This window comes from Equus caballus, chromosome 10 (assembly GCF_041296265.1).
Source record: "Equus caballus isolate H_3958 breed thoroughbred chromosome 10, TB-T2T, whole genome shotgun sequence".
In the NCBI taxonomy this organism is placed as follows: Eukaryota; Metazoa; Chordata; class Mammalia; order Perissodactyla; family Equidae; genus Equus; species Equus caballus.
The window spans coordinates 6,981,450-6,997,828 of NC_091693.1; the positions used below are offsets into that span (position 1 = coordinate 6,981,450).

Here is a 16,379-nt window from a genome sequence, read left to right on the forward strand (position 1 = left end):
AGCATTTGGTGTGCCGATCCCTCCCTCCTTGAAGCACCTCCTTCCTCTGCTTCCAGCACCCTACCCCTCTCCCATCCCTGGTCGTGCCTCCTCATTGCCCCAACCTGTGACTGGCATGTCCAGGGCCCTGGCCTTGACTTCTCTATACTCATTCCCAGATGCTCTCGTCTGGCTTCGTGGCTCTAAGTCCCATCTCTATTCTGATAGTCCCCAAATTTCTATCTTCAGCCTAGACCTGGCCACTGAACCTCAGGCTCCTATATCCTGCTACATGCTCACCCTCCCCACTCAAAGGTCTCAGAGATGCCTCAAACTCCACAGGTCTTAAACTGGCCTCCCAGTCTTCCCCCATAAACCTGTTCCTCCCTAGCTTTCCTCAGCTCCATCTGAGCTGCTTGAGCCCAAGCCTCATCATCATCCTTCACACCTCTCTTTCCATCACACCCACAGTCAATTAACCAGCAAGCCCTGTCATCTCTTCCTTGAAGATCTATCCAGAATTTAACCCCTTTTCCCTCTTCCACTGCCCTTACCCCAGTCTAGGCTATCATCATGGTCTGGACTATTGGAAAACCTATTGTTTTGTCTGCAAATTCTTTGACACACTTCTTGTCAAAAAGTAGAGTCTATGTCCCTTCTCATTGAAACCGGGTAGAACTTTGTGACTGCCCCAACAAATAGAATGCAGAGGAAATGGTACTGCTTTAATGTTCTAAACTGGATTAAAAATGATGATACGATTTCCACCTGTTTTTTTCCTCTCTCTCTCTTTCTCTCTCTAACGCTTGCTTTGGAGCCCTGAGCTGCCATATAAAAAGTCCTGTTGCCAGCCTGGGTAGGAGTTTGGGTTACAGAGGTGCATGCACTTATCAAAACTCAGTGAAATTTGTGAATTTTATTTAACGTACAGTTTACCTCAAAAGAAAAATAAACTTTGAGCGCTAGTTAAAGATATGCATGCTGAAGTATTTAAGGGGTGGTATATCAATGTCTCTAATTTATTTTGAAATACATCCCAAAATTAATTAGATTAATGGATGAATAGAGTAATAGGTAGATGGGAGATAAAGCAAATAATGGTAGAATCTAAGTGGTGGGTATATGGGAGTCCACTGTAAAATTTTTCAAATTAGGTGTATGTTAGAAACTTTTCATAACAAAATGTTGGAGAATATATGATTAGGATTGTTTTGATATCTGTATTTATTTAAAAAGGGAGGATAGGATAGATTTCTGTTAGAAGTACTTCTGTATGTCACAGACACGGTAAATATTTGTTTAGACCCATTTTGAAAAAACCATACATTTAAATGAAATCAACAAGAAGGAAATAGCTGTTTAGATATAAGGAGAAATAAAAGATGTTTAGTAGTGGAACTGATCTAATTGGGGGTGGTGGGTGGGAGTGAGTGGGACCTAGAAGGATTCCTGAGGAAGTTACATTTCAGCTGAGACAGATAGGAATTAACTAGTTGAAAAGGGCCATCCTAATTACCATTGCTGAGTTACAAGTCACCCCCAAAACTTAGCGGCATAAAACAATCATTTTATTATGCTCATGGATTCTCTGAGTCAGAAACTTGGACAGGGCACAACTGGGGACATTTTGTGTCTGTCCATGAAGTCTAGGGGTTCCACTGGGAAGACAAAGGAACCTCCACAGCTCGGGGTGGAATCTCTGGAGCTTCATCATGCACCAATCTGGTACCAGGGCTCCGATGATCCCAAGGCTGGGCTCAGCTGGAACCATGGACTGTGGTGCCTACACATGGCCTCTCCGTGTGGCTTGGGCTTCCTCAAAGGGTAGCTCCTTCAGCACAGTCACAATGCTCACATGATGCCTCAAGGCTCTAGAGCTAGTCATCCTAGTGGACAAGGAAGAAGCTGCATTGCCGCTAACCACTAGCCCTGGAAATCACATAGCGCAATCCCACTATTCTCTGTTGGTTGAAGTTGTCACAATCCTGCCCAGATTCAAGGGGGAGGAGACATAGACTCCACATTTTCATGAGAAGAGTGTCAAAGAATTTGCAGTCATGTTTTAAAACCACCACAGAGGTTGACGGGTGGTGGGGAGGAATATTCCAGGTGGGGGGAACATCCTGTGGGAAATCCTGTGATGGGAATGAAGTCGGCAAGTTCAATGAATTGAAATAAGTAACTGTAAATTGACGCCTCCCCCAGCACTCCCTTTCTCTGATCACTGCTTAATTTTTATCCGGAGAACTTATCACCTTCTAATATTCTATATTTTTAAATATTTATTTTGTTCATTGTCTGTCGTTTCCCACTAGCTTTTGAGCTCCGTGTGGGCAGGGTATATTTTTCCGTGTTTTGTTTACTGACGTATTCACAAATTAAGTGATCAGAGTTTTTGAATGAATGAATGGACGGATCAAGGATGTACCTTCTGAGCTGAGGGTCTCGTTGAGGGCCTGACTAATGGGAGAGGCCTCTTTGAAAGGGCGTTGCTACAGAGTGTTTTCTGAGCCTGGCTCGGCCAATGGCTGGAACAATTGGGATTGGCTTTATGGGAGGCGTGGTCATGTTCTGGTATTGCCGGCTAAACATATTCCTAGGTAAGAGGAATCAAGGCTAGAGGCCGGCCTGTAATCAGCAGTAGAGGAGAAGGCAAGAATAACGTGCAGTGGGTAGGGCAAGGCCAAGTCGCAGAGTGCATAGGGTCATGTCCAGGCAGGGCACCTGAGCCAGGGAAACCGTCGAGAGGTGAATGCCCTCAGTATTCTGTGGGCGGGGTCAGGGTCAGGACTGCCAAGGTGGGGCTAGAGGATTGACTTTGAAAAGCTGCTTGGGGATGGAGAAAAGCCCTGAGGCCGTGGGAGAATCCAATTAAGTGTCAGAGGAGCGGTCACTGAGAGTGGACCAAGGGGAGGGCCCCTCGCCTCGTGTTAGAAGTGTTGGAGGCAAAGCATAAAGAACCTGGGGGCGTGTCTCAGGAGGGGAATGACAGCCAATGAAAAGCAGCCGTGGGCGTGGCGCTGTCAAACTTCGCAGGGCGGGACCGAAGACAGACCGAGGCAGCGAGGGGACCCAAGCCGAAGCCAATGAGAAGCCGCCAGGTGGGCGGGGCGTCGTCCTGAGGCCGAGGGTGGAGCCAATGAGAAGCGGCGCCGCGTCCTCGCTGCCCCCGCCCCGGTGGGGCGCGCGCCGGAGCCACGGGCGGCCGTTAGGGGCGGGGCCTGCGGCCGCCCGCGCGCGGCTCGCGCCCTCCCCTTTGTGTCGCCATGGCGGCGGCATCGGCGACGAGGACGACGAGCGAGGGGTCCCGCGCAGCCGGCGCCTGAGGAGGCTACGAGACCATGGTGGTGAGCAGCCCACGCGGCCGTCAGTCCGTCCGCGTGTCAGTCTGTCCGCACGCGGCCCCGCCCCGAGCGCCCCGCCCCCGGCCCCGCCCGAGCCCGCGGCCCGCGCCGCCCCTCACCCTCGTCGCGGTCCCTCTCGTCCCCCGGCCTGGTCTTGGGCCCGAGCCCTTACCCGGGCCCCGCCCCCTCAGCGCGCATCCCCTTCCACGCCCTAGATGGGGGTGACAGCGGCCGAAGACCGGGAGGAGGAGGGGCTGGTCCAGGGAGGGGCCTCGTATCCCCCGAGTGGCCCCCGCAGGCGCCTGTTGAAGCTCCGTGGTTCTTCACCAGCCCCCATCCCAGAGCCATCCTCAGAGTCTTCATCCCAACCTCCGCCCCTCCCTGGCCTAGCTCCTCTCCTCCTCCACCAGCCGCTTTCTGGTTCTTGAGCCCCACCCCCACTCCATCCTCAACCTGACCCTTTTCTTCTCCTTCTCGTCGTTCTCACCCCATCCCGGTCCCTCTCAACCATCCCCCCCTACCGCCATCAGCCTGAACCTTTACCTCAGCTTCTCCAGTACTCCACCCCAATCCCAAGCTGGCATTGTACCTCCAGCGTGATCCTTGAGTCCTCTCCATCTTCTTGTCCTCCTCCTCCCTCCCCCACTGTCTCCCTCGCCCACCATGCTGCTCCTGCTCATTCATCCATTCATTCCCTCCTCGTGGCTCACTTAACAGACATTCACTGAGACCTCTGTGCAGACCCCATGCTCCAGGCACAGAGAGCGTCAGATCCCATCCTGCCTTGGGGAGCTCATGGGCTGGAGGGGGACAGACCCGAGGACAAGACCCAAGGAGAAAGTCGGGATTACAGGGGTATGAAGGAGGGAGAAGCTAGAGCCTGGTCTAGGGAATCCCCATCTGGCAGCTGGTTAATTTATTCATTACATTCTACCGGGCCCCTGCTCTGCGACGGGGCTGGCACTGGGTATTGGGACCCAGAGAGGAATCAGGCAGAACCCTACTTGTAAGGAGCACCAATTCTGTGCCCAGCTCTGTGCTGGGCAATGCTGGGGGACTGGGGACTCAGCCCCAGTGCCCGATCCTGGAGAGGTCACAGTCTAATGGGAGAGATGGACTTGTCACCAGACAGTGACATCTCAGAGTGCTCAGAGCTGTGATGGGGGAAGCTCAGGCAGGGCCGTCAGGCCTGGGATGGGGGAACCTCAAGGGGTGGAAGAGTCCAGAAGAGGTACCTGATACAGCCTGAAGGGTCAGAGAGAACTTCCGAGAAGAGGGAACAAGAGAGCTGAAACCTGAGGAATGAGAGGATGGGGAAGAGTGTTTTGTGCAGAGGGTACAGCCTTTGCAGAGGCGTACAAGAAAAGGATAAGATGCTTTTGCTGGACTCTTAGAAGTTCAAGAGCTCTGAATGGAGGCTAAGGGGAGAGATGGGGCTGGAAAGGTAAACAGAGACCAGAGAATTCAGACTGCCTTGAAGACATCAGGGAGCCATTGCAGGTCCACCATCTATGGAGAGACAGGCAGATTTGTGTTGTGTGAAAATTATACTGGCTCTTGCTGTGAAGAAGCTGGCAGGAGGGAAGAGGTTGGAAGCAGGAAAACTGATAAGATGGTAGCTGTGATTGTCCAGATATCGATGGAAGGTGTGGAGAGGCACAGATGGGACATGACTGTACTCTGCAGGGGCTATGGGAGGATTTAAAACGGGGAGAGATGGCACCAGCCTGCTCTCTCCCTGCCTCACCCTCAGCCCCTGCTCTTCCAGCATCCCCACCCCCACCCCCCCACCCCCCCCACCCGCCTCAGACCACACACGAAGAAACAGGCCTATCCTCGGCTGGCTGTCACCTCCCCCTGACCTACTCTTCTACTCCATGCTCAGGGCAGTGTGTAGAGCAATTCGGCCTCCAGGCCCGGCTGGCAGATAACAATGCTCCCGTTGTCTCTCTGCTCCCATCTCTGGGGACTCTGATTCTTCTTTCTGCTCTACAGGCCCGCAGCACTGACAGCCTGGATGGCCCAGGAGAGGGCTCCGTGCAGCCCCTGCCCCCTACTGGCGGGCCCAGTGTGAAGGGGAAGCCTGGGAAGAGGTGAGAGGTGAGGGACAGGCTCAGCTTAGGAGGGGGCAAGTGCAGGAGCCGCCAGTGACGTGTCACCTGTTTCCCAGGCTCTCGGCTCCTCGAGGTCCCTTCCCCCGGCTGGCTGACTGTGCCCATTTCCACTATGAGAATGTTGACTTTGGCCACATTCAGGTATGGGGGCTTTGCACCCAGGTGGGAAGGTGAGATCCCACCCAACCCTGATGCAGTCTCAGCCACTTTACCCCGGAAACTTCCCTGGGACTGGCTGCTCCGCCCATCTGAGCAGTCAGTGGCCAGAGTTGCAGGGCGGAAGGAGAGAGCTGTCCATTCATTCATTTGTTCTTTAATTCATTCAGCAACAACTTCTTGTTAGGTGTCAGCTCTGTACCAGGACCCAGTACTCTGACTGAGACATCCCCAGGCCCCATCTTTGGGGAGCTCCAGGAGGGGGACACAGACCCATCCCGAGATAGTGCCAGTCTGGGGAAGTCAGGACTGAACCAAAGCGAAACCCTCTCCTGGGCCTCTGTTTCCTTCTGCAGCTCCTGCTGTCTCCAGAACGCGAAGGCCCCAACTTCTCTGGGGAGAATGAGCTGGTGTTTGGGGTACAGGTGACCTGTCAGGTGAGGCCACTCCTGCCCCTTATCTAGCCTGGCGGACTGGGCACCATGGTCCTCAGCTCTGTGTAACTGTGCCCTTCTGTCCCCCCCGCCACGCCCATAGGGCCGTTCCTGGCCAGTTCTCCGCAGCTATGATGACTTCCGCTCCCTGGACGCCCACCTCCACCGCTGCATATTTGACCGGAGGTTTTCCTGCCTGCCAGAGCTTCCCCCACCCCCGGAGGGTGCCAGGGCTGCCCAGGTAAACTGCTTCTTGTCCCAGCCCCTGCCTCAGCTGTGGCATGTCCTCATCAGCAATGCGGGAGACCATCGAGGCAGGGGGATAGATAAATATTTAAACACTGGTGTGGCCCAAGCCCCACCCAGTCAGAGGCCTGAGAAAGGCAGCAGGGTTCTTGAGGCTCCCTTGAGTTTTAGAATCCTGGAGAGTTCCAGAGGGTTCCATGGGAGGGTCAGCATGGCCTGGCCAATGGGGGCACACAGGAGCTTGGCCTAGCCTGTTTATCAACTGATATGATATTTCAGTATCTCCCCTGGAGGCATGGGTTAGGGCAGGCCCTGTGGCCCAGTGGTTAAGTTCGCACGCTCTGCTTCGGCAGCCCAGGGTTTCGCCGGTTCGAATCCTGGGCGCAGACATGGCACCGCTCCTCAAGCCATGCTGAGGTTGCACCCCATGTGCCACAACTAGAAGGACCCACAACTAAAAATACACGACTATGTACCAGGGGGCTTTGGGGGAAAAAGGAAAAATTTTTTTTAAATCTAAAGAAAAAAAAAATTTCAGTACTTAACTCGTGCATTCAGGCTGAATTTCAACCTTGCCCAGAGGCGAGCCAGGGCGGTGTAAGAGGACACTGGGCTCTCTCAGGGTCCCCTCACAAAAGCCCACCCTGACCACCCGCCCCTAGATGCTGGTGCCACTGCTGCTGCAGTACCTGGAGACCCTGTCGGGACTGGTGGACAGTAACCTCAACTGTGGGCCCGTGCTCACCTGGATGGAGGTGGGCCCGAGTCGGGGCTTGGAGTTGAGAGTGAGCCGGGGATGTCTGAGGAGTGAGAACCATTGCAAGAGTGTGTGTGGGCACAGGAAAGGAAGGAGCGGAGTGGAGGAGGCACTGCACTTCAGTGTCTGTGTGGGTGCAGGCCTGCGAGAGAGCGAGTGCGTGTGTGTTTCAGCGGGTGTTGGGCTGTGGGGTGCAAGGATCTCAAGGTATATTGATTAGAAATGGGTTTGGCTGTGAGTCGCAGAACGCCTGGCTAAGAGAGGCGCAACCCAGCAGGTTTTCTGACGGCAAGCGTGCAGTGTCTGCTGTGCAGGATGGGGGTGCAGGGGTGTCCTGGGACAGGACAGGAAGGAAGGGGCTTTGTTTTGGATGGGGCAAGAATTTAGGTGTTTGACCAATAGCTCTTAGGTGGGGGACAGATGGTGGCCTCCATTGGACATGGAGGAACTGTCTCTGTCTTTATCATTGCCTTCTTCTTCTTCCCTGCCACATCCTGCCTTCATCTCAGCTGGACAACCACGGCCGGCGACTGCTCCTCAGTGAGGAGGCCTCGCTCAACATCCCTGCCGTGGCTGCTGCCCACGTGGTCAAACGGTACACGGCCCAGGCACCAGACGAGCTGTCCTTCGAGGTGAGGCCGTGGGGGAGCGGATTCCAGCCTGGCTCCCCACTTCCCCTGCTCCTCTGACCCTCCCTCCTCTCACCTGCCCACTCCCAGGTGGGAGACATTGTCTCTGTGATCGACATGCCACCCACGGAAGATCGGAGCTGGTGGCGGGGCAAACGAGGCTTCCAGGTGAGCCTGGCTTGGGGTGGACAGGTGAGACTGGGAAACCAAGCCAGCTAGGGTGGCGCAGGCACTGACCCCGACTCCTCCTCAGGTCGGTTTCTTCCCCAGCGAGTGTGTGGAGCTGTTCACAGAGCGGCCGGGTCCGGGCCTGAAGGGGGGTAAGTGCCCTGGGCCAAGTGGGGAGGCCCCCCTGCATCCTGTGCCTGCTGTCTATCCTTTGCACCCACTGTTTGCCCCACAGATGCCGACGGTCCCCCGTGTGGTGTCCCTGCTCCCCAGGGTATCTCCTCTCTGACCTCAGGTAATGGAAATAAGGGCCAGGGCCCTGCCCCCCATCCCCCAGACCAGTGGCTGCACTGACCCTGTGCGGGCTGCCTTTACCCCCACAGCTGTGCCTCGGCCGCGTGGGAAGCTGGCTGGCCTCCTCCGCACCTTCATGCGCTCCCGGCCCTCCCGGCAGCGGCTGCGGCAGCGCGGCATCCTGCGGCAGAGGGTGTTCGGCTGCGACCTTGGAGAGCACCTCAGCAACTCAGGCCAGGATGGTGAGGCCCGGGCCGCCTGCCCAGCCCACCCGGCCACCAGGATGCAACCTGCCCAGCCCTGACCCCGCTGCTCTCTCCCAGTGCCCCAGGTGCTTCGCTGCTGCTCAGAGTTTATTGAGGCCCACGGGGTGGTGGATGGAATCTACCGGCTCTCGGGCGTGTCATCCAACATCCAGAGGCTGCGGTGAGGCCCTCCACCAACCGTCCTCTCCACACACATCTACTGAGCGTCGTCTCTATTCCAGGCCCTGGGCCGGGTGCTGGAGACAGTTTTCAGGAGTTCAGAGGGCATAGAGCGGGCTTGGACAAGGCTGGGGGCCGGGAGGGCTTCCTCGAGGAAGTGACACCCTAGCTGAGGCCTGAGAGGTGAGGGCAGAATGAGCACTGGAAGCAGAGGGATCAAACTTCATTGAGCACCTGGCACTTGCCCAGCACGAGGTCCTGGGGACCTAGTGGCTCTGGCGACACCCAGAGACTCCGGCCCTCATGGGGCTTACATGCAGGAGGGACAGACAAGGAAGTAGGAGAGTTACTAAGAGGTGACAAGGCCTCTGGAGATAGACTGGGGTAAGGAGGATGGTAATACTAAGTCAGAAAGCGCTGCAATTTTAAATAGGGAGCGCGGAGAAGGTTTTCTGGGGGAGAGCTCACTCTGGAGGATGTGAGGGAGCAAGCCATGGGGATATCCTGGGAAAAGCATCCACAGTGAAGGGAACAGCCAGCGCAAAGGGGAAAGCAGCAGGAGATGATGTCTACGCAGTGATTAGGGGCAGAGCATGCAGGGCCTTTTTGACGACTGCTAGGATTCTGGCTTTTACTCCGAGGAAAGGGGGAACCACAGGAGGGTTCTGAGCCGGGGAGAGACAGTGTGCACAAGGGTCTTAAGAGTGGGGAAGCAGTGAGGCCCGAGCATCATGGCTGACAGGGCCGTGCAGTGAGAATGGAGCCGAGGGGAGGGGGAGGGGAGCGAGAGGAGACACGAGGTTTCCCCAGGAGCAGTGGGACACCACCAACACCTGGGAGCAGGGGCTGCAGGGATTTCAGCCGCATTTTCTGGTGACCTCTTGTGCCAGGAAAATGGCACAACTTGGAAGGAGCATGGTCACCTTCTGGAGTCAGATAGCCTTGGGTAGCTACACGCAGTAGCGTCTCCCACCTGAGCCTCTGTGAAATAGGCCACCCTGATATTTGGTACACAGGGTTCTTGGGGGCTTCGGTAAGGTTCTGCCTCTGAAGAGCCCAGCACAGGAAGAGGGTTGCATCCATCTGCGGACGCTTTGGGGGTGGGGGAAGGACACGGCCAGGTGGGCCAGCTCTGACTGGAATCTTCCTCCTCCTTGGCCTGGTGGCCTCAGGCATGAGTTTGACAGTGAGAGGATCCCTGAACTGTCTGGCCCCGCCTTCCTGCAGGACATCCACAGCGTGTCCTCCCTCTGCAAGCTCTACTTCCGCGAGCTGCCGAACCCCTTGCTCACGTACCAGCTCTACGGGAAGTTCAGCGTGAGTAAGGGAGCTGGTGCGGCCGGAGGGTGCTGGGACGCCTCTGGCCCGGCCCCCATCATGCCTGTGCACGTTCTCAGGAAGCCATGTCGGTGCCTGGGGAGGAGGAGCGCCTGGTGCGCGTCCACGACGTCATCCAGCAGCTGCCCCCGCCACACTACAGGCAAGCCAGGAGCACAGGGAAGGACTGGGGTGGGCTCCTAAGGAGCTGAGCCTCAGTGTACCCCTCTGCTCCCACCTAGGACCCTGGAGTACCTGCTGAGGCACTTGGCCCGCATGGCGAGACACAGTGCCAACACCAGCATGCACGCCCGCAACCTGGCCATCGTCTGGGCACCCAACCTGCTACGGTAAACTGGCAACTCACCAGCCCACCCCTCAGCTCCCTCACATGGGCTGGGCCTCAAGTCTGCCCCAGTCCTACCCCCACCCCAGGAACCCATTTCATTCAACACATAAAATAAGTACCTCTCGTGTGCCAGCCTCTGTTCTCAGCACGAGGGACAGAGTAGTAAGCAGGATCCTGTGCTCCTGGGCTCACATTCTCAGGGAGGAGATGCACAGTGAATGATTAACAGGAAAAATACAGAGCGCTGGCTGATGGTGATAAGTGGTAAGGGAAAGATTACGAAGCAGGGAAGGGAGATGTACGGGATCATGGCATTGTGAAATCGTTAGATAGTGTGGCAGGGAAGGTGTCAGTAAGAAGTCTCCTATGGCCAGCAGCTGGGTAAGCCCCAGACGATTTGATGGTGAGCAAGACAGGCAGGCTCTCTGTCCTGGAGGGGTCCGGTTCTTCTGGGGAGACACATAAATAAATAAACAAAATAGATAGTATATCAGATGGTGAGTATAAGAACTGTGGGGAAAATAAAGGCAGACCTGAAGTACAGAAGTTTACAATTTTAAATCAGGTGGGTGGGGAAGACACTATCGAGAGGGTAACATTTGAGTCAATACTTGCAGAAGGTGGGGGAGGGACTCGTACAGATAGCTGAGGAGGAGCAGTGAAGCAGAGGGAACAGCAAGTGCAAAGGCCCAGGGGCCGAGTCAGCGCCTGGTGTACTGGAGGACCAGCAGGGAGGCCAGCGTGTCTGGAGCTGAGTGAGAGAGTGAGTGAGTGACAGCTTGGGGGGAGGAGATGATGAAGTCAGAGAGGTGACAGAGAGGAGTGACTTATGGGTTGTGGGTCGTGGTGAGGACTTCTCTTTTACCTGGTGTGAGTGCAGCCAGGGGAGGCTCTGACCCCGGAGGGCCCTGACCTGACTGAAGTTCACAGGCCGCTCCTGGCTGCTGTGGGGAGCAGACTGCAGGGGACAGGGATGGAGCAGGGAGACAGGGCGGGGGCTGCTGTGATGGTCCAGGAGGCAGAGGATGGAGGCCGGGCCAGGGTGGGGCAGTGGGGAGAAGAATTTAGATTCTGGATAGATGTTGTGTGTGGAGCCCACAGGGTTTGCTGAGAGACTGGATGTGCGTGTGAGGGAAAGAGAGGGGTCAAGGACGATCCGAGGTGTTTGACTGGAGCCACTAGAAGGACGGGCCTGACACTGACCAGGATAGGCAAGGCGGGGAGGGAGCGGGCTTGGGGAAAGGCTGAGAGGCCAGCTCTAGGTGTGGTCAGTTTGATAAGGTCAGAGGCGTTGAATGACAGTCATTGCTTCCACTAGCTCCCCACCTTGCCTAGCCAGAACCTGCCGGCTGGGGCTCAAGGCACCCGGCCTCCCTCCCCCTACCCCCATCCAGGTCCATGGAGCTGGAGTCAGTGGGGCTGGGTGGGGCAGCGGCCTTCCGGGAGGTGCGGGTGCAGTCAGTGGTGGTGGAATTCCTGCTCACCCATGTGGACGTCCTGTTTAGTGACACCTTCACCTCCGCTGGCCTTGATCCTGCAGGTACGCCCAGCCCACCCCTGGCTACTGCCCCCTCGTTGTCAGGGCTGCAGTGGGAGGGCAGGTGGGCTCCCAGCCCTATCCTTTCCCCACTGAAGCTGGACCTCCCTCCTGGCTCCTTGAGGACCCCGCCCCGGCCTCTCCCTCCCCTGCCCCCCCTTCTCATTTCAGCTCCTCCGCTCAGGATCCCCACTTCTTGGCCCGGACATCGGTCTTCCTTCACCCCTTGTAGCTCCTGGGGGCGCTTGGGGCCCTGGGTCATCCTGGGAGGAGGTGGGAGGTCCCCAGACTTGACCGTGCCCCAGCCCCACCCAGACTCCCCTCCCCGCCCCGGACCCCAGCCCAATCAGGATTCAGCACGTCGGAGGGCCCTCTGGCCCGAGGTAACTGAAGCCAGAGCCGCTGCCTTCGCTGGCTGCTGGGAGCTGCCTCCTCATCAGCTCGTTCTGCCTCACTCCTCCTCTTCACCTGCCTGCTGCCCCCCCATTCCCGCCTGATCCGCCCTGGCCCCCTGCCTTGCCAGCCCGGGTGGGCATGCTGCGGGGCCGGGGCTTGGGCTGTGGCGCTTGGCTTTGCCTGTGGCCTTGAATGGCCCCCCAAGCTGACAGCTGCCCCCTTTCCCAACTCCCCAGGCCGCTGCCTCCTCCCCAGGCCCAAGTCCCTTGCGGGCAGCGGCCCCTCCACTCGCCTGCTGACGCTGGAGGAAGCCCAAGCTCGCACCCAGGGCCGGCTGGGGACACCCACTGAGGTCACAGCTCCCAAGACCCCAGCTTCACCTGTGGAAAGGTAAGTGGGATGCCAGGGAGAGGGGAGGGCCAGCCTGAAGGCCCCGGCCCCTCAGCCTGCCGCCTGTGTCCTCCCACACCCCAGGAGGAAACGCGAGAGAGGCGAGAAACAGCGGAAGCCCGGGGGTAGCAGCTGGAAGACCTTCTTTGCACTGGGCCGGGGCCCCAGCATCCCCCGAAAGAAGCCTCTGCCTTGGCTTGGGGGCACCCGCGCCCCACCGCAGCCTTCAGGTCAGAAACTGGACAGCCAGCGTTAGGGGGAGGCACTCTGCGTGCCCCCGTGACCCTCTACTTCTCCCTGCAGGCAGCCGACCTGACACAGTCACGCTGAGATCCGCCAAGAGCGAGGAGTCGCTGTCGTCGCAGGCCAGCGGGGCTGGTGAGCACAGGGTGGCCTGGGCCTGGGCCCTGATGGGGCTGGGAGGGGCTGCGGCCCTGAGTTGGCCTCCAGATGTTGTACTTCACCTTTGGGGGCCTTGGGTTTTTTGTAGTTTTTAATCTGGACCTTAGGTACAATGAGTTGGATAAATCATCCCCTTAAGTTCATGACGCCCTGTGATCCCTGGTCCATGCAGGGTCCTTTCCAACAGCCTTTTATTCATTCCTTTTGAAAAAAAAGTCAGTAATATAACGAACACCCCTAAACCCCCAGCCAGAACTGAAAGAGCCCCACTCCCTTACCTGCGAGCTCCTCCTCCCCCCATGCCGCCCCCCGACCGGGTGCGTCCTCTGCATTTGAGGGTCGTCATCCCCTGCCTTTAAAGCTTTGGCACATACAGCGTGTGGGTAAGTCGCATATCTGCAGTGCTGGTCATTGTGAGGCTTTGATTAAAGGGCGTCATAAGAAAGGGGCGCACTGCGTGTGGAGCTGGGCCTTTTCGCTCCCCGCCGCATTGCAGACCCCATCCGAGTTGGAGTTGCCAAGGGGAGCACAGGTTCCTTCCTGTCCCTGCGCTCTCCTACTCTGTGTGTGGGTGGCCCATCAGGAGCTGTTTGTCCTTCCTACTGCTGATGGATCTGGGTGGGGGCTCTGAAGAGCAGTCCCTGCCACTGCTGAGAGCCCTCCCCGTACCCAGGAGAGCAGGGGCCCTCTGGAGGGCACACGCATGTTCCGCTGCACAAGACGAGGCCCGGCTGTTTTGCAAACGTGGCCCTCCAGCAGCCGTGACTGGGATCCTGCTGGTCTCACGCTCACAGCCCATGCGGTTGTCAGACGTCATTCTTGCTTCTGGGTCGGGACTGGTTCTTTTCACGGACTGGCCACTTATTTCCTTTATCACCCTTATGTGTCCCCAACCTGCTGGGTTGTGTGCCCTATTCTCACTGAGGTATGGGTCTGTAAAGTTCTGACGCCTGATGCCTAACTGCCACCCCCCCCACCCTCTGCCTTTCCAGGCCTTCAGAGACTGCACAGGCTACGGCGACCGCACTCCAGCACTGATGCTTTCCCCATGGGCCCGGCACCTGCTGGCTCCTGCGAGAGCCTGTCTTCGTCCTCCTCCTCGTCCTCCTCCTCGTCCTCCTCGTCCTCCTCCTCGGGGTCCTCCGCAGCTGGGCTGGGGGCACTCTCCGGTTCCCCATCACACCGAACCTCAGCCTGGCTGGACGATGGTGATGAGCTGGACTTCAGCCCACCCCACTGCCTGGAGGGGCTCCGGGGGCTCGACTTTGATCCTCTTACTTTTCGCTGCAGCAGCCCCACCCCAGGGGACCCTGCACCTCCCGCCAGCCCGGCCCCCCCGGCCCCTGCCTCTGCCTTCCCACCCAGGGCACCCCCGCAGGCCCTCTCGCCCCGTGGGCCTGCCAGCCCTGCCTCGCCCACCGCCCTGGACATCTCAGAGCCCCTGGCTGTATCAGTGCCACCCGCCGTCCTGGAGCTGTTGGGGGCTGGGGGAACACCTGCCTCGGTCACCCCAACGCCAGCCCTCAGCCCCAGCCCAGGCCTACGCCCCCATCTCATCCCCCTGCTGCTACGTGGAGCTGAGGCCCAGCTGAGTGACACCTGCCAACAAGAGATCTGCAGCAAGCTGGCACTGCCTGGTCCCCGGGGAGCCCAAGGCCAGCACGGTGAGTCCTGGTCAGCCCACCTCAGCCCACCTCACAGACCCTGAGGCTGTGCCCAAGACCTGGCTGATGCCCCTTCCCATTCCTCTCTGCGTAGGTCCTGGTGTGGATTCACCACTGCTGCCCCCACCCCTGTCCCTCCTGCGCCCTGGGGGAGCCCCGCCCCCACCCCCCAAGAACGCAGCACGCCTCATGGCCCTGGCCCTGGCTGAGCGGGCTCAGCAGGTGGCCCAGAGACAGAGCCAACAGGAGCATGGGAGCACCCCAGCTGCTCCTTGCTCCCCTTTCCGCCGCTCACTGTCCCTGGAGGTGGGTGGTGAGCCCCCGGGGACCTCAGGGACAGGACCACCCCCCCACTCCCTAGCCCACCCGCGTGCCTGGGCTCCGGGACCCCCACCCTCCCTACCAAGGCAACCGACTGATGGGAGCTTGGTGAGGAGCCAGCGGCCCACAGGGACCTCAAGGAGGGGGCTCAGAGGCCCTGCCCAGGTCAGTGTGCAGCTCAGGGCGGGTGGGGGGTACAGGGATGCGCTAGAGACCACAGCCCAGTTCCCGTCTTCTGTCCCCTCACAGGTTCCTACCCCCAGCTGCTTCTCCTCAGCCCCCCGGGAGTGCCTGCCACCCTTTCTCGGGGTCCCCAAACCAGGCTTGTACCCCCTGGGCTCCCCACCCTTCCAGCCCTGCTCCCCAGCCCCAGCCTGGAGGAGCCCCCTGGGTGGCCCTGCCCCACTGGACAGGGGAGAGAATATGTACTATGAGATCGAGGCAGGTGAGGGCTCCTACCCTGGCCCCACCCGCTCCTGGAGTCCCTTTCGCTCCATGCCCCCAGACCGGCTCAATGCCTCGTATGGCATGCTTGGCCAATCGCCACCACCCCACAGGTCCCCTGACTTCCTGCTCGGCTACCCACCACCCCCCTCCTGCTTTCCCCATGACCATCTTGGCTACTCAGCCCCCCAGCACCCTGCCCGGCGCCCCACCCGACCTGAGCCCCTCTATGTCAACCTAGCCCTAGGGCCCAGGGGTCCCTCACCCGCCTCTTCCAGCTCCTCCTCCCCTCCTGCCCACCCCCGAAGTCGTTCAGACCCTGGCCCCCCAGCACCCCGCCTTCCCCAGAAACAGCGGGCCCCCTGGGGCCCCCACACTGCTCACAGGGTACCTGGGCCCTGGGGCCCTCCTGAGCCTCTCCTGCTCTACAGGGCAGCCCCACCAGCCTATGGGAGGGGCGGCGAGCACCACAGAGGGTCCCTATACAGGAATGGGGGGCAAGGAAGAGAGGGGGCTGGTCCCCCACCCCCCTACCCCACTCCCAGCTGGTCCCTCCATTCTGAGGGCCAGACCCGAAGCTACTGCTGAGCCAGAGCTGGGAGACGCCTCCCTTCCCCCTCACTGATCTTGACCCAACCCAAACCCTTGTTTTGTATTTTCTTGAGCTCCTGATCCCTACCCCAGGTTTCTAACTTTGTAACTTGCTTCTGATGTGGGTCCCTAACCTATTATAGCTTCCCTACCCTGGGCTGAAGGGGCTGTACCCATCCTCCCGCCGTCCTCCATCCTGGGGGCTCTTGCACAAATCTGAGGGCTGGGCTGACACCCTGTCCTCCCTCTCCAGGAGACCCCAGCATGCCCTGACCTGTGCACAGCGGGTGGGGGGACAGCTCCTTCCCTCCTCCCCATACCCCGCTAAACCATCTGACAAAATTAATGAATAAAAATGGTGAAAATGTGGCTGCTAATGTCCTGCTGAGCCCAGGCTCAGTGAATAAAGAGGCAGAGACAGA

The 16,379-nt window shown here is 58.5% G+C and overlaps 1 protein-coding gene across 2 annotated transcripts; it reads left to right on the plus strand.

Annotated features, from left to right (window-relative positions):
* The first annotated feature begins 2,956 nt into the window (after window positions 1–2,956).
* On the plus strand, window positions 2,957–16,379 carry ARHGAP33 (Rho GTPase activating protein 33). Of its 2 annotated transcripts, XM_070222909.1 has the most exons (22): window positions 2,957–3,326; window positions 5,319–5,416; window positions 5,494–5,578; window positions 5,950–6,030; window positions 6,131–6,268; window positions 6,936–7,028; window positions 7,540–7,662; window positions 7,750–7,827; window positions 7,913–7,979; window positions 8,063–8,122; window positions 8,211–8,363; window positions 8,445–8,547; window positions 9,719–9,863; window positions 9,944–10,026; window positions 10,106–10,213; window positions 11,607–11,752; window positions 12,382–12,535; window positions 12,620–12,765; window positions 12,839–12,913; window positions 13,930–14,601; window positions 14,696–15,087; window positions 15,172–16,379. In XM_070222909.1, exons 1-22 carry the CDS (start codon window positions 3,321–3,323, stop codon window positions 15,952–15,954), a joined length of 3,789 nt encoding a protein of 1,262 aa, XP_070079010.1. In that variant the 5' UTR covers window positions 2,957–3,320; the 3' UTR covers window positions 15,955–16,379. The 2 variants fall into 2 exon arrangements, with proteins under 2 accessions (XP_070079010.1, XP_023505354.1); XM_023649586.2 differs by having other exon boundaries at window positions 14,696–16,379.

Coding starts and splice junctions, on each gene's coding strand:
- ARHGAP33 (XM_023649586.2), top strand. Junction 7,029..7,539: donor CCGTGCTCACCTGGATGGAG/GTGGGCCCGAGT, acceptor CCTTCATCTCAG/CTGGACAACCACGGCCGGCG. Junction 8,548..9,718: donor TCCAACATCCAGAGGCTGCG/GTGAGGCCCTCC, acceptor TGGTGGCCTCAG/GCATGAGTTTGACAGTGAGA.